The sequence below is a fragment of the Stenella coeruleoalba genome (genome assembly GCF_951394435.1).
Source record: "Stenella coeruleoalba genome assembly, chromosome: X".
Lineage (NCBI taxonomy): Eukaryota > Metazoa > Chordata > Mammalia > Artiodactyla > Delphinidae > Stenella > Stenella coeruleoalba.
In genome coordinates this window covers 10,216,728-10,238,407 of record NC_137152.1, presented here as the reverse complement: position 1 = coordinate 10,238,407, position 21,680 = coordinate 10,216,728, and the positions used below count along the sequence as shown (strand labels likewise).

The 21,680-nt window shown below is 44.0% G+C and overlaps 1 protein-coding gene across 1 annotated transcript; it reads right to left on the bottom strand.

The window, feature by feature from the left end:
• Positions 1 to 689: 689 nt before the first annotated feature.
• On the bottom strand, positions 690 to 21,039 carry LOC307180425 (uncharacterized protein). Its single transcript, XM_079910685.1, has 5 exons — positions 20,814 to 21,039; positions 18,803 to 18,891; positions 17,268 to 17,397; positions 12,415 to 12,489; positions 690 to 1,917 (listed from the first exon to the last, which is right to left on the bottom strand). Coding segments are annotated over exons 1-5 (330 nt in total). The 5' UTR covers positions 20,848 to 21,039; the 3' UTR covers positions 690 to 1,915.
• Positions 21,040 to 21,680: the final 641 nt, after the last annotated feature.

The following is a 21,680-nucleotide window of genomic DNA, read 5'->3' as shown; positions in this document are numbered from 1 at the left end:
TGTAATGCTGAGCTTCAGATAATAATAATAAAGGTGTTTTATCCTGTTTTGTCACTGATTAAAAAGAAAGTGAGATGAGCTGAACGGGAAAAAATACAGCTGGGGATCACTGAATGAGAAACTCACGCTGGAGGAAACGTGTGGGCGAAACTGAACACTTGGTTCAGAGGTGAAAACTGCATCTGACTGGCTGCTTGCAATTTCGCCTTCCAGATGGCAGTTGGACCGGTTGTTTTTCCCTCCAAGAGACACGGAAGAGATTGACAGAAAGCTGGCTTACTCCTACTAGACGCCTTTGCTTTGGCTGTTGGTAAACTGGAAATCGAGTTAACCACATCTGCTAAATGACCAGTCAATTCAACCTCACTCTTGTTCTCTTGTAGAATTCGGCAACCCGCTGAATGGTTTTGACCAGCTTTGCCAGAAGATGAGTTAGGCGTATGGGAGTCAATACAACTTTGAACGATGCTTGTCACAAGATTTCTAGTCCCTGGGATAGGACTGCAAATCTCTTACGGCCCGAGTCCCTCTGTGTTTCCTTTGTGTGTCTTTCAGTGTCTTACCCATAACAGGCGCTTCCTAAGTGTGTGCTGAATGAATGAAATCTGCTCGTGTCCCACCCATCCCACCCCTCCAAATACATACATATAAATAAGGAAATAAATCAAAAGGATAAACAATGAGTCCATGGAAAGCCCAGACACTTTGTGTCCACATAGACTTCCACACTGTCAAACACCTGGATGCTTGGAAACATCTGGATGGTTGCCTCCATTATTCTATGTTCCTCCAGTGATTTAATGATAAAAATAGATTATAGGGAGGGAGGGAGACGCAACAGGGAAGATATATGGGAACATATGTTTATGTATGATTGATTCACTTTGTTATAAAGCAGAAACTAACACACCATTGTAAAGCAATTATACCCCAATAAAGATGTTAAAAAAAAAAAAAGATTATATACAGAGATAGATTCTGAAGTAAGACAAGAAATGATCTACCAATCCTATAGTCCTTTTGTTCCTACGGTCTAAAATGATTCCTATTTTATGAAAAATTTAGCAAGATCTGGATCTGCTACTTAGGATGGTTTGCTAGTACTTGACAATGAGACTCAGAATGTTGCTGTATGTTGATGTCATTTCCCTCCCTCTCTCCCCCCTCTCTTTTCTATAAAATTTTAGAATAGTTAGCTCTTCGGTTCACTCTGATAGGAGCTCCGAGGATCCCAAAGCACCAGGCATGTCCGAGAATTCCAGGATGGCTGAGTTACTGGACCTACAACACAGCCCCGGCTCCCAGGAATTTTCCTTTCCCAGGCTCCCCAGGCACCACCCACAGCCATACCAGCCACTCTGCAGAGCGTTCCTCAGCCAGCAGGCCCTCTCCCTGTTACCAGACCAGAAGCCATTCTGGAGAATAAGAAGCCAATATAAGGAGAAGACAAAAGCCCGCAGTGTGTGATTTCTGTCTGCCCATTGTTGTAAGCACGAGGTAACGTGGGGTTGTGGATTTTCCACAGATCAGCAAGTCTGTAATCAAGGGAATCTCTTTGTCTTTACTTCCAAGGACACAAGCAAATTGAGAGTGGTGTTTTTCTGGGGGGTCACCTTGTTTGGGGGGGTTTGTTTTTGTTTTCTCTCTCCTTCCCTTCAGAGAGGAAGGGCTTAACACAGGCCTTTAGCTTGTGACTAGGAGGTAGGTGAGAATTATCACTCAGTACAGAAACTACAGGTCCTGGGTTAGATATTTGTACTTCTCCATTTGCTACACAATACTTTATCAAGATCTTTGGCAAACGTTCTTACACTCTGACTTTCTCTATTGGTTTCATATTAACAGACCTTACCTTAGATCGGGGAAGAACGCAGGGGCCACGTCGACAGATCAAATGTTTGTCAGGTTCAAATAGTTCTGTGGGTAACAATAAAGAGAAAAAAATAATTTGGTTAAGCAGTGATTTGACTTTAAAAAGTAGATAATCACATCCATTAATCCACAGACAATTATTAAGCGTGTACTTTTGTCCAGATTTAAATTCAAGCAACATTTATTCGGTGCAGACGCTTTCACAGACGTATCTCACTTTGTGTTCAAGCACCATTTACTGAACTAGCTTGCTCTCAGTAAGCCCTTTCTACTATAAAACCAGGATTAATTTGCATTCCTAATTCCTTCCTCTTGTCTTGCTTTCTTGAAGATCCTGTGATGCACGTTCTGGCAATGTCCAATATCATTTTTCCGTTGGATGAATAGAACGTCTGTATGTATAAAAATGAATGAAAATATCTGACACCTGTTCACCACTTGCTATTTGCCAGTCACAGTTCCAGACCCTTTGTAAGTATTATCTTATTGAATTCTGGCACCAGCCTGAAGTGGTAGATGCTGGAACGCTAAAATGATGCTACAATGATCTCCAGTTTACAGTTGAGAGCACGGAGGCATGGAGAAGTTAAATTACTTGTACATTCACACAGCTAGTTAGTGGAAGAGGTAAGATTCAAAGCTGGCTCCCTCCGACTCTTGGAGTCATGCTTCCCTTGCCTGGTGTGAGAGCCAAAATTCTAACATGGTATCTATGATCTCAGCCCCCTGGTGTTACACCACGATTAGGTTATGTTATATGACAAAGGCAATGGATGTCACTCCCTTGATTGTGTGACATCATATGACAAGGTAGAAGGGAATTTGCAAATGTAATTGAGGTCCCAAATCAGTGAACTCTAAATAATCAAAAGAGTGATTATCCTGGGTGGGTCTGACTTAATCAGTTGGGCATCCTCTAAAAGAGGGCTTAGGCCTTCTCTGAGTCAGAGACTCTTTCCTGATGACCTTGAAGAAGAAATCCACCATGGGTTTTATAGCTTCAAGGAAAAGAATTCTGCCCCCAAACTACTTGAACTTGGAAGGGGACACGAGCTTCCAGATGAGACCACAGCCCCAGCCGACACCCTGACTGCACCTCTGTGATAGCCTGAGCCAAAGATCTAGCTACACCATTCCCAGACTCCTAATGGATAAAAACTGTGAGGTGATAAATATGTTGCTTTAAGCCATTAAATCTGTGGTAATTTGTTATACAACAGAAGAAAATTAAGCAAAAAACAAGTATGTTAACTATCTGATGACACAAATAAAACTATCAATAAAAAGTCTGGGGCTTCCCTGGCAGTCCAGTGGTTCAGACTCCACACTTCCACTGCAGGGGGCACAGGTTCAATCCCTGGTCGGGGAGCTAAGATCCCCCATGCCACATGGCAAGGCCCCGCCCACCAAAAAAAGTTTGATACCCTATAAGGGAAAAGAATCTAAAAAGAATATATATATACACATATATGTATAACTGAATCACTTTGCTGTACACCTGAAACACAATATTGTAAATCAACTATATTTCAATAAAAAATTTTTTAAAAAGTTTGATCGCACAAATATGTAAAGAATGTATTATGTATTTATAAATTATATACACGAGATTACCCCCAAATAAAACATTAGATAGCCACATACACACACAAACCAGAAATTACAAAGTATAACCATTGTTCTTAGCCACGTCCGTCCTCCACCACTGACAAGGTTGTAACAAGTACTGAAATTCTAACCTTCGTTATCCCCTCACAAATGGACTAAAACCTGCCCAAAATAAAAGGAAGAGGCAGGCTTTTGAGAACCTGACTATAGCACTTCTAGGGGGCCATTCACGGAAGGACATAGACTCAGCCTTTTTATGGGCCCCCCCCCAAAGTATGTGTGCTTTGAGACCCTAAACATTCAAAGGTCATCGTGATCACTGCCTACACCGTCCAAAGTCAGAGCTACGTGACCCTCATCCAGCAATCAATCAGCAAGGGTTTGTGATGGCCTAGGGCTGCATGGCTCTGCTTTCGGGAAGGGAAGCATGCTACTCCAGAAAAAGCGCATTTTGGCAATAGATAAAATACGTCCTGGATCCTTGGGCTCTATCATTCAAACATTCCCACTATGCAAAATTTAGATTTTTGATTTTTGTTTTCTACTTTCACCTCCAGATTTTAATTTCCCCCACTTATGCAAGATGCTTCGCTAGAAATTACATCACATGAGAAGTTTGGTTTACATCCCAGGCTAGTTCATTGCAGTGATTTTGCTATGTCTACCCACTTCATGCTGGGCCTCAGTTCTCTTTCCAAAAATAGCTTTGTCTGGAAGAGGAAGCAGCAAACGTTTTCTGAAATGGGCCACACAGTAAATATTTTCTGCTTTGCAGGCCATATAGTCTCTGTCAGAGCTACCCAACTCTGCCACTTAACATGAAAGCCATAAGCAAGCTGCAAATGAATGAGGGCGCCAATCAAACTTGATTTATGAACACTGAAATGTGAAGTTCATATAATTTTTACACGCCAAGAAATAGTATTCTTCTTTTGATTTGTTTTCCAGTCCTTTACAAATACAAATGCCAGCCTTAGCATTCAGGCTGTAGAAAAACTGGTAGCTGGCCATATCTGGCCCTCAGGCCAGAGTTTGCTGACTCTGGTATGCAGAGAGATATTATCAGAGTTAATGAATTAATCGTTATAGAAGATTTTTCTCTTTTTGAAATGAAAATTTTCTGGATGAAAAAGCAGCAGTATATAGACGTGTATTAAATTAGCAAAGATGTCCTTATAGTGGTCAGGTTTACAAATCATGCCACATCTTCAAAGGGGAGGCTGATTTTACTTTTGCTAAGGGAACTTGTGCATTTCATTCATTCAAGAAACTCAGTCAACCGGGACGTACCTTGTGGTTCTCACAACTAAAGACCCAGGTAGTAGGTTAAAATTACCATGGAGTCCTTTGCACTATTTGACATACACACATCAGCATGTATGAAAAATAAACCATGTGATGGCAGAAGCCTTAAATGTGATTGGTGGCAATCAGCCGAGATAATCAAACCGGAAGTGACTCAACCAAATCCAGATCTCTGCCACCTTCAGATAACCATGGACAAAATTCAACTGTCCAAGTTTTCCTATGTCCTCGTTCATCACATTGAGATATACACTTTTGTTCTCAGATACAGCTGACTGTAGTGCCATGCTGGCATTATGTTACAAAACAAACAGGTATAACTTTAAAGATATAAAAGACTGGACTAGAGAGTTTGCATATTCTTAGAGAAAGCATCTCTTTAGCCAATGGGAAACATGGAGCGTGGCAATCCCATTTTCCAGAGTTCAAACTTTTAGGTACCGAATTACTATATATACATAATTTTGCCTTTTTAGAAACCTCGAAAGAAAGAAGGAAGGAAAAACATGAATCATTTTTCTAGAACTAGATAGAAAACTATTCTCATGATTTTGTGTTGTCCTGTTTGCATATCAGAGTTTTGCTGGATTACACCAATTTTATGCCACTGTATCCTCTACAGTGTAATGTGTTGATGGATAATGAAAAACCAGGAGTATCCACTTGGACGGTCTGGCAAAACTCAGTTTAGAGTAAATATAAGCTCTATGGAGATATCTACCATGAGGAGTGTTCTTTTTTTTTTTTTATTTAAATTCTTCCCTATGGCCTCCAAGGGCCAACTCTGTTCCGGGATCCAGGTTCCCCTCAGTCCTCCCTCAGGGCTCTCACCCTGACTCCACGCAGGACCTGGCATTCTCTCCCGTGCCCGCCTGAGATCACGCCCCTTATACCCCCTCCCCAGCCTCTCTGAGACCCCACCCCGTACTCCCCCTCCCCAGCGTCTCTGAGACCCGGATGTCAGGAAGTGCTGCACGTGCTCATCCCGCCCTATGGCCGCCCAGGGCCAACTCTGTTCTGGGGTCCAGGCTCCCCTCAGTCCTCCCTCAGGGCCCTCACCTTGACTCCACGCAAGACCTGGGATTCTCTCCTGTGCCCGCCTGAGACCCCGCCCCTTATACCCCCTCCCCAGCCTCTCTGAGACCCCGCCCCTTACTCCCCCTCTCCAGCGTCTCTGAGACCCGGATGTCAGGAAGTGCTGCATGTGCTCACCACGCCCTATGGCCTCCAAGGGCCAACTCTGTTCCGGGATCCAGTTTCCCCTCAGTCCTCCCTCCGTGCTCTCACCCTGACTCCACACAGGACCTGGGATTCTCTCCCGTGCCCGCCTGAGATCCCGCCCCTTATACCCCCTACCCAGCCTCTCTGAGACCCCGCCCCGTGCTCCCCCTCCCCAGCGTCTCTGAGACCCGGATGTCAGGAAGTGCTGCATGTGCTCACCACGCCCTATGGCCTCCCAAGGCCAACTCTGTTCTGGGGTCCAGGCTCCCCTCAGTCCTCCCTCAGGGCCCTCACCTTGAGTCCACGCAAGACCTGGCATTCTCTCCCGGGCCCACCAGACACCCCGTCCCTTATACGCCCTCCCAAGCCTCTCTGAGACCCCGCCCCATACTCCCCCTCCCCAGCGTCTCTGAGACCCGGATGTCAGGAAGTGCTGCACGTGCTCATCCCGCCCTATGGCCGCCCAGGGCCAACTCTGTTCTGGGGTCCAGGCTCCCCTCAGTCCTCCCTCAGGGCCCTCACCTTGACTCCACGCAAGACCTGGCATTCTCTCTCGGGCCCACCAGACACCCCGACCCTTATACCGCTTCTCCAGCTTCGCTGAGACCCCGCCCCATACTCCCCCTCCCCAGCGTCTCTGAGACCCGGACGTCAGGAAGTGCTGCACGTGCTCATCCCGCCCTATGGCCGCCCAGGGCCAACTCTGTTCTGGGGTCCAGGCTCCCCTCAGTCCTCCCTCAGGGCCCTCACCTTGACTCCACGCAAGACCTGGGATTCTCTCCTGTGCCCGCCTGAGACCCCGCCCCTTATACCCCCTCCCCGGCCTCTCTGAGACCCCGCCCCTTACTCCCCCTCGCCAGCGTCTCTGAGACCCGGATGTCAGGAAGTGCTGCATGTGCTCACCACGCCCTATGGCCTCCAAGGGCCAACTCTGGTCTGGCGCCTAGTTTTCCTTCAGTCCTCCCTCCGTGCTCTCACCCTGACTCCACACAGGACCTGGGATTCTCTCCTGTGCCCGCCTGAGATCCCGCCCCTTATACCCAGTCCCCAACGTCTCTGTGACCCGGATATCAGGAAATGCTGCACGTGCTCATCCCACCCTATGGCCGCCCAGGGCCAACTCTGTTCTGGGGTCCAGGCTCCCCTCAGTCCTCCCTCAGGGCCCTCACCTTGAGTCCACGCAAGACCTGGCATTCTCTCCCGGGCCCACCAGACACCCCGTCCCTTATACGCCCTCCCAAGCCTCTCTGAGACCCCGCCCCGTACTCCCCCTCCCCAGCGTCTCTGAGACCCGGATGTCAGGAAGTGCTGCACGTGCTCATCCCGCCCTATGGCCGCCCAGGGCCAACTCTGTTCTGGGGTCCAGGCTCCCCTCAGTCCTCCCTCAGGGCCCTCACCTTGAGTCCACGCAAGACCTGGCATTCTCTCCCGGGCCCACCAGACACCCCGTCCCTTATACGCCCTCCCAAGCCTCTCTGAGACCCCGCCCCGTACTCCCCCTCCCCAGCGTCTCTGAGACCCGGATGTCAGGAAGTGCTGCACGTGCTCATCCCGCCCTATGGTCTCCAAGGGCCAACTCTGTTCTGGGATCCAGGTTCCCCTCAATCCTCGCTCAGTGCTCTCACCTTGACTCCAAGCAAGACCTGGATTCTCTCCTGTGCCCGCCTGAGACCCCCGAGGAGTGTTCTTTTTAAAGCTCATTGTTTGTTTTAATCCAATGGAAAAAAAAAAAAGATAAAAACTGAGGAATAAGATCTATAAAGAAAAAGCACAAATATTAAGAGTGGCAAATGGAAAAGGGCAGTCAGGGGATGAACTGAAAGCCAAGTTCAACTTTCAGATTGTCCTGGCAAAACTGTCATTAAAGTGAAGGATTAAGGCCCACCTGAGCACAATATCTTAAACTCAGTAAGTCTTAATGAAAAATCTACTAGTATATGTCCTTACAGTGCTTTCAAATACAGTTTTCTGTTTATATGACTACAGATACACACATGTGAAAAATACAGAAAAGTACAAAGAAGAATATACAATTAAAAACCGAATCCACCACCTATTACTAATGCCTTCTGTTTTTAAGGAGAAGGGCTACTATTTTCATTATTGCAACAAAAATTTCAAACTTTTTGAACTATAACAGTCAAATAAAATTAATAACCCAACATCTAACTATAGAACTATGGAAACTCTAATCTAGAAAAGTCATGACATGACCAAGACCACCCAGATTCTCATATGTCCAATCAGGATAAGAAATTAGTATTCTCTAACTTATAGCCTAGTTCTTAAAGGGCAAAATCTTTCAGGCAGTAATCCCTAGCAAGAACCAAAATTTGTCCTCAGCCCTGGAAGAGCTGTGATTTACAAAATACCAGCTTCTTTGTAAGATGAGACCTTGATGCCGAAAAGAATTAGTGTTCCTTAGGTTTTGTAGCTCTCTAATTAAAGAGGAGTTTTAGACTTACCCCCCAGAGGTTTTAATATTGTTACTTTAATTTATAGCTGTTCTTTAATTTTAATAGTCAAATGAAAGTTTTAATTATAGTCAAGCAGGTCTTCATATGGAAAGATGGCACTGCTGACTCACCTTCCAGAGACCACGTGTTTTCAGTTATTTTCTGGGGGTGGAGGTAACCACACTGAATATTTTACCCATCCTGGTTCAAACAGCATACATTTGTCCAAGATCTCTCTAGACAAAGCTAGGACCGAGACCACATCTACAGAAATACACAGAATTAAGCTGCCATGTCAAATCAAGAGCCTTGATTTTAGCTGCTTTATACACCAAGCAGCCTGTCATAAGCTGTTACAAACAGAACACTTCATTATGTTAACAGATGGTCTGTGTACTAACAAGATATGAGGAGTACTGAAATGTTAAAAACAAATCTAGGGCTTCCCTGGTGGCGCAGTGGTTAAGAATCTGCCTGCCAAGGCAGGGGACAAGGGTTCGAGCCCAGGACGATCCCACATGCCACGCAGAAACTAAGCCCGTGCGCCACAACTACTGAGCCTGTGCTTTAGAGCCCACGAACCACAACTACTGAGCCCACGTGCCGCATCTACCGAAGCCCCGCGCTCTAGAGCCCGTGCTCAGCAACGAGAAGCCACCGCAATGAGAGAAGCCCGCGCACCGCAATGAAGAGTAGCCCCCACTCGCCGCAACTAGAGAAAGCCCGCGCGCAGCAACGAAGACCCAACACAGCCAAAAATAATAAATTAAAATAAATAAATATTTTAAAAATCTAAAACAAAAAAAACTAGGTCGAATACTTGGTAGCCAATTAAAAGATGTTATCTTTTGTTGTTTTTGTTCACTTTCTTTCAATAAACTTTATATTGTTTGTCACAACTAAGAAACTAACAAGGCTACGTTACTGTTAACTAAAGCAAGACTTCATTCCAATTTCACCTGTTTTTCCATTCAATGTCCTCTTTCTGTTTGAGAATTCAATCCAGGATTCCACATTGCGTTTAATCATCAAGTCTTCTTAGTCTCCTCTGGGCTGACAGTTTCTGCATCTTTCCATATTTTTTCATGAACTTGACAATTTCCAGTAGTGTCAGCCAGGAATTTTATACAATGTCCCTTCATTTGGGTTTGTGTGATGTTTTTCTCATTAGACTGAGGTTATGTTATGCATTTTGGGAAAGTGCCAAAGTTCCCTTCTCTTCATAACATGTCAGCAGGTACCTGATATCTACATGACATCACTGAGGATGTTACCCTCCATCACTTGGTTAAGGTGCTGTCTGCCAGGTTTCTCCACTATAATATTGCTGTTTTTCCCTTCCCTGTCCATACTCTATTCTTTGGAAGGAGTCACTAAATCTAGCCCAGTGTGGGTGGGAGCTGGGGAGGGATTAATCTTGCCCTCTTGCAATTCAGTTTTTTTTTTTTTTTTTTGCGGTACGTGGGCCTCTCACTGTTGTGGCCCCTCCCGTTGCGGAGCACAGGCTCTGGACGCGCAGGCCCAGCGGCCATGGCTCACGGGCCCAGCCGCTCCGCGGCATGTGGGATCCTCCCAGACGGGGGCACGAACCCGCGTCCCCCGCATCGGCAGGCGGACTCTTAACCACTGCGCCACCAGGGAAGCCCAATCTTGCCCTCTTGGATGGAGAGTATCTAGATACATCACTTGGAATTATTCTGTAAGGAAGATGTGTCTCTTCTCCCCTACGATGTTATTATCTCTTCATGCCCAAAGCATGGTGACCAGGCAAATTTTCATTCAGAGAAAACTTCTTTTGAAACTCAACAGTTCATTAGAGAGCCATTATGATGAAAATCAATTATTGCCAGACACTGAATGCTCTGTTTTTAGGAAAATTTCACCTCGCCATCTAGGAGAAATGAGACATTTCACTGTCTAATTAACAGTGAACTTGAGGTGGAATAAGAAACAAAAGAGTAGGGAAAGAAGGAGTGAAGAGGGTGGAAAGGAGAAGAAAAAGGGTCAGGCCAGCTGAAGTGCCCACCCACTGGTATAATGAGTTATTCCCTGCCACGTATGCCCACTCAGCGGGAGGGAATTCCTCCCAGGTCACTAGCTGTTCAGGTCAACTTACCTAGAGACAGGTTTTTGCCTGGTTATTAGTCCACTAATCAACAGCCATTACGCCTTATGCATTTGATGCAAATGTATGCATCTCTGACTTGTAACAAAAACGGTTTTACTTGGGTGTCAGTCTACCCAGTCTACCACTATGGATAAACTCTACCTGAAATGATTAAGTGGTTTAAATAATTATAATCAACTACACGTATTATCATGGATGCACAAGTTTAGCTTTGTTCACCAAGCCCTTTCATTGACTGGGAAAATGTTTTCTGATATATGACAGGTCAACATCTTGGTTCTCTTGTCTAGATTCCTTTTATTTCCTCTTTCTCATTTTGTTGTTTTTGCTGTTCTCCCTTTCTTATGTATTTTTCCAGGGGATTTTACAGATTTCTTAATAGATTTTTCACCAGAGCTTTACTATCCTGGGGAACCTCTCTGCAAATCCTGTTTTCTTTTACCCCTTTGTACCCCCATGGAAGACATGGGTTACTTGCCTTTAGAACTCTGCTGACTTTTGGCACCTGCAGAGTTACACACACACACCCAGCCTCCACCCCCCTCCCCCGTGTGGGAAGTGGTTCTAGACTTCCCTTTTAAACTAGCAGGTGCCGTGGTCAGAGGAAATCCTGTCATCTGGTGAGGGAAAGACTAGTGACTTGGCTGCATCCCACCTGGTGAACCATCTGGCTGAAAAGGCAACAAATCAGTCTCTGGGAGGATGCCTGGTTTTGTCCCTTTAAAGCATCCCTACGTGGCCCATGTTATAGGATCCAAGGAGCCACAACACCCAACGTTTATGGTCAGCAGTGTGATAATTATGAAGACTTTGATTCTATTAGATCAGAATACATCTCCATCCTCCCAACATGGAAAGTGGCAAAGAAGTTGATTGACTATTCACAGTCAGGGCCAAGTAAGTAGCGAGAGAAACAAACAAGGAGATAGAGCAAGGTAGAGGATGCAGAGATAAGCTGCTGCCAGTGGATGATGCTCGCAATTGAAAACAATGTTTTAATTAATGAACAAGTTGTGGATCTAGATGCCAAAGTACAGGAAGTGCAGACCACATGATGAGCTGCACCATTCAGTAAACAAATCCAGACTGTGAGAAACTTTACAAGTCAAATACCCCAGGTACTTCAACAAAAAGAAACTGTAAGGAAAGGGAAGCACCAGAGGGGGGATCTGCAGATGAAAAGACACAAGTTTTAAAAAATGACTCAGACTCAATTTGCGTTAAGTTAGAGTATAGCACCTAGGGGTGCACACCCAAATGATAAAACCATAAGAAAATGAAAGCAAATTATTAGTATAAATGTACAGAGGGGGTTCATTTGGGGGTGCTGAGACTGGAATGGAGCCCAGGTAGGCTCCTGGGGTAGGTGGCCAAGTTCTATTTCTTGACCTGAGTTTCCATTAGAAGAGTTGGATGTTTGCCTCATAATAACGCATTAAACTCTATGTTTGTGGGGTGGGGTTTTGTAGTTTCCTTTTTTCAATTTTACAATAAAAGGTTAAAATGTCTCTAGTTACCAGTAATTATAACTTGGGAGGTTGCACATTTAAAAATCCCTATCTCTGCCTTCTCTTGAATAATTGGAAGACTTGGCAACACTGGATCCGTGTTTCCTTATGGTTAAGTGGCTTGAGCTAAGAAGGGGCTGCTTCCTCTCTCGACAGAGCTTGACCTCTCCAGTTATTTATGTGACCTGTGCTGGGCACCTGTAAACACATGAATCTGTGACCCCTGCGGTGGGGAAAACTAGCTCTTTCCTACACCTTTCACTGGCAAGATTCCTATACATTGTACATAAATTCAATAGAAAACGATTCAACTCACATTTCTCAAGCACGTACTCCACAGAGCTCCACGCCAGGATCTCTTCTGTCCCTCTCCAGCCCAGGAGCCTCCAATCTGGGGGAGGGAAATCGAGATTTAGGTAATTACCCTACTCCAGAGAGGGGTAGACTCTAAGTCTTCATAGAAAGTACCAGCAGAATGCAGTGGGGATTGCAGGAAGACAGAATCAAGGTGAGCGAGGATCTAGGGAGACTTCTTGGAGGATGTGAAAGGACTTGGGCCTTGGAAGGTAACTGAGATGAGGCTGGGGCATGGAGGGAAGAAAGAGTCTGATGGAAGGGAAAGTCTGAACCCAAGGACACGGCCGGAGGTTGTAGAGCAATGTTTGGATTAGATTCCCAGTGCTGGTGAGTGATGGATGTGACTGGTGAGTCACAAGATACAGCTGACTTGTCAAGTTACTTGAATGATAATGATGCCATTGACCAAGTGGGGAGGACAAGTTCTGTAGACAGGATGACTTTAAGCGATGATCACGTGGAGATGTCTAGCCAGATGGAGCCCGAGAGAGAGTCAGATGGAATCCAAAGGAATCCTAGAGTCATCAGGTTAAAGAAACTTACTAGGTAAAGCCATGGGGAAAGGAAGAGCATAGACAAGGAAGAATGCAGACGAGGAAGAGTGTAAGCTCAAGGTTGGCTCATTGCACAAACCAATATTTAAGGGATAGTAGAAGAAGTACAGCCAGAGAAAAAAATGAGTGAAGAGAAGCAGGAGAATTTAGGACCAGGGGAGACACTGGAATGACCATCCAAATAGTGACAGGTGGATGAGAGATGAAATTTTCCAGGATGAGGGAGGACAGACCTTGTCTACTTGGCCATTTAGATTAAAAAAAAAGGGAAAGGCTATTTGGACATCCATGAGAAGTAGCCATTTATTTTTCCTAACTAAGCAATGTCATTTATTCTCATGCCGATTTTCTTTAAATTTAAAAATAACTGTGTTGACAGGTTTGTTGCGTCTTTACATTTCCTAAGTTGATATTTTTGATTAATTTCAATGAAGCATCTTCTACATTCTATGTCAATAGAGGTGTAAAGTCCTCAAGAAGAGTTGAGAAGAGATGACCAGTAGCCATCATTTTCTTTTTTTTAATTGAAGTATAGTTGATTTACAATGTTGTATATGCCATCATTTTATATCTCCACCGTAAAGATGGTACCTGTAACATAATCAACCTCGAGAGCATAGATTGTAGTAAAATGTAGTAAAATAATTAGGCAGTGATGAGTTATGAGTATCTATGACCTTTACTTTTAATATAATTTATTTTGTTGTACGTTTATATCATTTAATTTTTAATAGTGGCTGTGTTTAGCAAGCAGCTCTCAAGTTTCTAAAAAAATTTTAACATCTGGAATGGCTCACAAAAAACTGGTAACTAGCTACCTCGGGAACATGGGCTGGAGGTTCGGAGAACTTTTTCATTCACTCTATTCTATACTGTGTGATTTATTTTAAATAAACAGATGTGTATTACTGTATAATAATTTTTTTAAGTTTAAGAATACCATATTAAATACCAGTTGTGTAACGAGAGGAGAGTTAAAAATATATATTTGCTTTCACGTATACGTTGGAGGCTAAGCAAGAAACTAGAAAAGAGAGCAAGGGAAATCTGTTGAAAGGGAATATACTTCTCATATTGTTTTAATATTTGAACCAGATAAATGTGTTCTCTGTTCAAACAATTTTAATAATTAAAAATACTTTTAGCAGTGGGGGAGGGATGGATTGGGAGTTTGGGATTAGCAGATGCAAACTATTACATAGAGAATGGATAAACAACAAGGACGAACTGTATAGCACAGAGAACTGTATTCAATATCCTGTGATAAACCATAATGGAAAAGAATAAGAAACAGAATGTATACATATGCATAACTGACTTACTTTGCTGTACAGTAGAAATTAACACAACATTGTAAATCAATTATACTTCAATGAAATAAATTTTAAAAATAAAAACTACAAATAAAAATACTTTTAAAAGGTCAACCTCGGGCTTCCCTGGTGGCACAGTGGTTAAGAGTCCGCCTGCCCATGCAGGGGATGTGGGTTCATGCCCCGGTCCGGGAAGATCCCGCATGCCGCGGACCGGCTGGGCCCGTGAGCCATGGCCGCTGAGCCTGCGTGTCCGGAGCCTGTGCTCCGCAACGCGAGAGGCCACAACAGTGAGAGGCCCACGTACTGGAAAAAAAAAAAAAAAAAAAAGTCAACTTCTATCCCCCAGGTCCCCCAAATGGGAGAAAATTTGTACTGTTTATGATTACATACTGGAGACTCTGCCTCTCCTGAGGACATGCTCCCACTGAAAGCAGAGACTTTTTCCTGGTTTCCATGACAAATATGTGGCCAGGGCATCTTGAAAATGAACCTGGGAGTGACTCACTGTCCAGATAGGCAGCTGCATCAACACCGGCCTCACGACTCAGATAGGTAGGGTGCCACAGCTATAAGCAAACAGCAGTATTCAGGTGAAGACATTTTTTCCAGGTAGAAAGTGGAAGAGGGCCAGACATTCTTGAAGCTCTATCCATCCATTATTCCTCTCATACTAGTGTTGGAAATGAGTGTTTGACTAATCAACAGGTGATGTTTGTTCAAGGACTGCTGAAAGGCAGGCACCTGACCGAATTCAAAGCCCAAATTCTGAAGCCACTTCCTGGTTCTCAAAGAGCAGAAACTTCTTCCCGCGGCGCAGAAGCAGAAGTGCTGAAGGCCGCGCCCAATGATTCCAGCGGTGCACAGTTTTCCTTTATCACGCCAACGTCTGTTGTCCATCAGGAGCCCGAAAAGCATCTGCCTCTCCCGTCCTTCTACAAGCCCTTGCTGGAGCCACTAATGACGAGCAATTTCTCTTCCAATCATGGGAACTCCATGAGATGTGCGGTTGATCAAAATTAATGTTAAAGATCTAGTTTGAATTGAATGGGAATGCGATTTACACATATGCCTCTGTATTCTTTTGAAAAAGCACAGCCGTGACACGTGAGAGTGTTGATTGCAAACAAGCCCTAAGATGACTCTTAAAGATGAAATGACAGCACAGGCCTCCATCAGCCGTATCTTTTTTTTTTAAGATTATTTTACTTTTTAAAATTTATTTATTTTTGGCCGCTCCTGCGGCATGTGGGATCTTAGTTCCCCGACCAGGGATTAAATCCACATCCTCTGCATTGGAATCGCGGAGTCCCAGCCACTGGACCGCCAGGGAAGTCCAGCCATATCTTTTTTTCTTTTTTTTTTTTTAATTTTTATTTTAAGGAGTTCCCTGATGGTGTAGTGGTTAGGATTCGGTGCTTTCACTGCAGAGGCCCGGGTTCAGTCCCTGGTCGGGGAACTGAGATTCCACAAGCCGTGCGGTGCAACCCCCAAAGAATTTTCTAAAATACCATATTGGAGTATAGTTGATTTACATGCATCAGCCGTATGTTGACAGGGCCTTTGAAAAGATTCCCTATAACATGACATCTCTACAATGTTGAGTCTCGTCAAGCAGAACAAGCCCACAGGCCTACATAAATGAGTTGCTTTTATTTTCCATATTGTTGGCATATAAGTTTCGAAATGGCATTCATTGGTTTAGATGTCTAAGGTGGAACACATAAAAATCATGTTCACGTTAGAAGGAATGACAGAGTAAGAGATTTGCCTTTTTGCTGACATCATAGATAGCACGGGTTCGGACAAGCATCACCCATAAATGCTGAAACCACGTGGTAAAAGTTTGATGAGATACAGGAGACCTGAGTCTCAAAGTATCTCCCCACAGGTTATTAATGACAAAGGGAAAACGCTAGTTTCCCAGCAGAGAAAGCTGGTGGCAACCCTGGGAACAAGCGGTCCCTCGTCACCATCAGCGATGGCACAACTGGACGTCACGTGCCTCTCCTGTGAAACACCGAGGACACGACATCCCTCACCGGGCGCTCCTACCAAAATGATCGGATTCTACCCGTGAAAAAACAGGAGGCAAACCCAACTGAGAGAAAGTTGACAAACCAGCTGGTCTGTATTCTTCCGAAATGTGAGAGACAAAGAACAGCTGAAGGATGGTTTCAGATTAAAGAGGCACAAGAACTAAATGCCTCTCGTGAGCCTGCACTGGATCCCGGTGAGGAGGAAAAAAAAGGCTGGCAAAGACATTAACGGAGCAACTGGCAAAATTCAAATCTGGGCTTCAGCTTCGATGATAATAGCAGTACACTGGATGGTCCATTTCCTGAATTCAGTCTTGGTACTGTGGTTCTGTAGGAGAACGTCCTTATTATAAAAGCCACCATGTATTGAACACCTTTAACGTACGAGGTGCACGTATTTCTTTCAGCCCTCAGGAGAAGCCCACACGTTGGGACCATTCCCCTTCCCCACTTTGCAGAGGAGAAAAGAGAAGCTCAGAGCAGTTATGAAGCATATGCAAGGCTGCACAGCTAATAGGGAGCTGACCAGGAACAAGAGACAAGTCCAGTGGTGATGGCATGGAAGACTGTATCTTGTGTCTATTAGCACCTGGGAGGCTGGACAAAGGAATGGAAAACAGAGGCTCTTGGAGGAGTGTCAGAACTGGGGTGTACAGGGCGACTTGGGAAGGGCCTGGGGAGGTGAGAATTTTAAATCAATGCCAAGTGATTGACGAGTAGTGGGGGCTAGACTGAGAAAAGGCAGGAAACGAGGCCATGAGGAGGCAGGAGGCTGGGGGATGGATGTCTTGATAAATGTGCCTCTGACTCACACTGAGAAAACATCTTACATCACAGGCTGGTTAAACACACATACACACTCTCACATAAATAACTGAAACAAAGTTTGATTAAACAGTAACCTACCTTTACCATGCAGGACAGCCTGGTCCTTCCCGTTCTGTTGCTCTTTAGTGATTTGTTTTGGCTTGTTCATTTTTTTTGCTTTGCTTTGTTTTCCATGCTGGCAAGAATCAACTAAACTGATTTCCTGAAACTGGAAGGGGACAGGGTGGCTGTGGTTTGAAAACCAGGCTCTAGGGTGTGGCCCAAGCTTGAGGGGGCGCTGGATTGGGGGAGTCAAGGTTAGAATGGCAGTCAGCTCTCTAGTTTGGAGACCACCCTTTCGCCTTTCTTTCCTCAGCTAAGCCTAAGCCCCTCACAGCTCTGTTTGCCTGGTCCTGTGATCCAAAGCCTTAACCACGCCTGCACCCTAATGAAGCCCTAATTGGAAACACCTGTAGTACCAAGCATGGCAGCAAGGCCCCAAGTCACAACTGGCCTTGGTCAAGCCAAATACCTGAGAAATTCTAAACATACATAGACATCAACATACATAGGCGTCAGCTTCCAGGAGAAGAGGAAAGAAAATACATCATAGCTGTTTCAAGGGGATACGGTCAAAAGCGTTGCCTTCCTTGGGGCAGGCAGTCCTTAATGTCTGGGTTAGCGTCAATTGACCTCACCTCTTTCCGATCTGAATAATTAATTCTTTGCTACTTGGGTTGAGGACCTAAACAGATGGACTTTTTCGTATGCATCTCTCCTGACGGGAAACTTCATAACCTATTTCAGAAAAGCAGGCCTGAGTAGATGAAGGTTCAAAACATTAGTTGCCAATATGTTTGTTCTTGGTACATATATGTATTCACGCATCTCTGTGATAACATGGGGCTTTTAAAGAGAAAGTCAGTGGAATCTTTGAGGAATACTTTAGGCATATCTGTTTGGCTTCAAGAATTTATGTTTGGATATAAGAACTCACGGTGCTTTTGTCTTCCTAGCTGAAGTTAAACAATAATTTTTGAAATGATAACGTCAGGGTTACATATTACAATCCTTTCTTCAAATAACCCAGTTTATATTCTTTTTTTTTTTTTTATATTCTTTTTACTTTGTTGTTTTCTTTTTAATTTTCATGACTGGCCTCTCCAATTACTTCTACTACTATATTTACTTATTTTCCCAGATGGTATTTTGCATTTGCCTGGTGGACATTTCCAATTACTGTACCAGAACAATTGTTTTATCCTATGACCACCTGTGTTCCTCACCTCTGTCATCATAGTAAACATACAACCAATCCCAAACCTTTGATGTTCCCTCCATTCCATTCCCCTTGGTCCGCACTCACTCACAGCTCCTAGAAGTTTCTTCTTAGGACTCCTTATATCATGGAGTAAGTTTCTGATAAATATGAAAAAACTGCAATTATCCTCTCTCCTCCCACAAACCCACTTCTTCAGTAAAATGTCTCTGCCCACAGAGCTGATCACCAGTTTACCACTTCAACCATTGTGGTGTAACTAGATCCATGGGTCATGATTCCTAGTGGGTTAGATGGTGGCCCCCCAAGAGCTCTATCCCCGTCAAATCCCTGGAACTTGTGAATATTGACTTACTTGGAAAAGGAGTTTTTGCATATTTAAGGATCTTGTGATGAAACCATCCTGGATTGCCTGAGTGGGCCCTAAATCCAATGGCAAGTGTCCTTAGAAGAGAAAAGAAGAGGAAAAGACACGGAGAAACTCATACATGATTGAAGACTAGCTTTTTTTTTTTTTTTTTTTTGCGGTACGCGGGCCTCTCACTGTTGTGGCCTCTCCCGTTGCGGAGCACAGGCTCTGGACGCGCAGGCTCAGCGGCCATGGCTCACGGGCCCAGCCGCTCCGCGGCATGTGGGATCTTCCCAGACCGGGACACGAACCCGTGTCCCCTGCATCGGCAGGCGGACTCTCAACCACTGCACCACCAGGGAAGCCCTGAAGACTAGCTTTTAAAGTACAAACTCTAGGATAAGGCACTGCAAACCTCACAGATCCCACCAAAAAAAAAAAAAAAAAGTCATTTTAACCATTTCAAATATATTAACCCTCTGTCCACACCAGTATAAAAATTGGAAGCAAATCAACATGAAAAGTGTTTCCAATATGGAGGTGTGACAGCCTGTCTTGTTGAAATGTAGACCAATGAAAGTCTGATTTATTACCTGCTCATACTCAGTTAATGTCACATGGATAATCTGCTTTGTCGATGACAAGTATGGGTAGCCACTTCTTTGCCCTACCCTCCAGGTAGCTTCATTCCGAACAGGAAGAATCTACAAACTGTCGTAAGTGCGCTAAGGGATTTTCTTGCTGTGGATGTCCCAGCCCAAAGTATTACCTGGCAAACATGGAGCTCGGTGAATTTTTTGGGTAAACGAACCGATCTATGGCTCATGCTGTATGTGGCTGTTCGCTCACACGGGTCTGCCTCTCCCATCAGGCCCGGCTCTGATTCCAATTCCTATCCCCAGCAGCTAGGAAAGAGCTGGGTACACAGGAGATGCTCAATACATGTTTGCTGAATAAATAATGATTTTTTTCCACCCTCCATGCAAGCCATGACATTTGGTTGAAATAAATGGATGACAGTCGATATATATAATATTATGTATATATAAATAGTATATATATTTAATTTTATGAAATATTTTTGTTTCTAGATTGGGAAAACACTATCACAAGGTCTCTGTGTAGCCAAAGGGTATCCAAAGGGTATCAGCCACTTACAGAGCTCAGTATGGTAATGAGGAAAGGCATAATTTCCTGTGGCTTGACAATAATGGGACAGGAATAGCTCCAACTGCTTTGAATAGATCATGAACGTAACCTGTCCCTCTCTGTTGAGGCTCAAAGCTCTGGAGTCCTACTAAACAGAAGTGACCTAGCCGTCCGTCAGCCAGGTGCTAGGCTTACAGATATCCTCACGTGGTCGCCATTTTGCTACATTCTCTGCGGATTTCAAAATTTGAATGACTGTTTTTGCCTCTGACAATCTTAGTCAAATTGGAGAAGGAAGGTTGACAGAGGAAGGGTAAGGATTTAGCAATAAGAAATGTTTCTCTGGACAGACATAAGAAACAAACTATGGTTACCATAGGAGAAAGCTGGGGGGAAGGGAGGGGATAAATTAGGAGTCTGGGATGAACAGATGCACACTACTATATATAAAATAGATAACCAACAAGAACCTACTGTATAGCACAGGGAATTCTACTCAATATTTTGTAATAATCTATAAGGGAAAAGAATCTGAAAAAGAATAGATATATATGTATATATAACTGAATCGCTTTGCTGTACACCTGAAACCAACACAACATTGTAAATCAACTATACTTCAATAAAATAAAGTTCAAAAAAAAAAGAGAAGTGTTTCTCTGGAAATCCAGCATCTCAATGATAAAATCCTAGAAAAAGATAGATTTTAAAATAATACCCAGGCAGTCCATTCCTAAGTCTTGGGCATTCCTCATAAAGGACTGTCAAAAGATAAGAGGCAGGAGTTATTATGCCCAATCTTTCTATGCTGATAAAATTTTTGATTGTGATGCAAAGAATCAGGTGGTTTCCATCAAATGTCACTCACCGTTGAGTTTTCGAAGAGATTTGAATGGAATCATTATAGAGACATTTGGAAAAAAGTCCACACCAAAGCAGAGCAGAGATCTTCGCACTCATTTGAAAATACAAAGCCCTTAGGTTTGACATTCACCCTAAAAATGGAAAAGAATAACTTCTTAGCATTTTCCACTCAAGTTTAGATGAAAAGGGCATCTTAAGCCAAGGGAAGACACGCAAGGGCAGGGACTACACACTTTTTTTTTTTTTTCGGTACTTGGGCCTCTCACCGCTGCGGCCTCTCCCGCTGCGGAGCACAGGCTCCGGACGCACAGGCCCAGCGGCCACGGCTCAGACCCAGCCGCTCCGCGGCATGTGGGATCTTCCCGGACCGGGGCACGAACCCGTGTCCCCTGCATCGGCAGGTGGACTCTCAACCACTGCGCCACCAGGGAAGCCCAGGGACTACATTTTATTTACGACTCTCTCTGTGGCAAATAAAATACCTGGCATGTACTGGGCAGGCAATAAACACCAGTGGAGTGAACGAATGACCCAGTGCTCTGGCTTATTAATATGCAGTTGACTGTAAGCGTTGATTCAAAATCAACACATCAAGGATGGTGGCAAATTAGCATTCAAAGCTCTTTAAATATATCTGTAAAAGAATTCTTAAATTTCACAAATGGAGATTCCATATTACCTGTGAATTTCCTTTTACTATATTTAGGTGGATATTAGCAATAAGTATGGAGAAGAATGTCCCTGTATAGTCTCCTTGATTAAAATATATATATATATTAAATATATATATTTTAAAAATTGTGCTATCATGATATTCACATACTCAAAAGTATGTTCAAAAACATGTTAAATGAGGTCCCCATCAATTAAG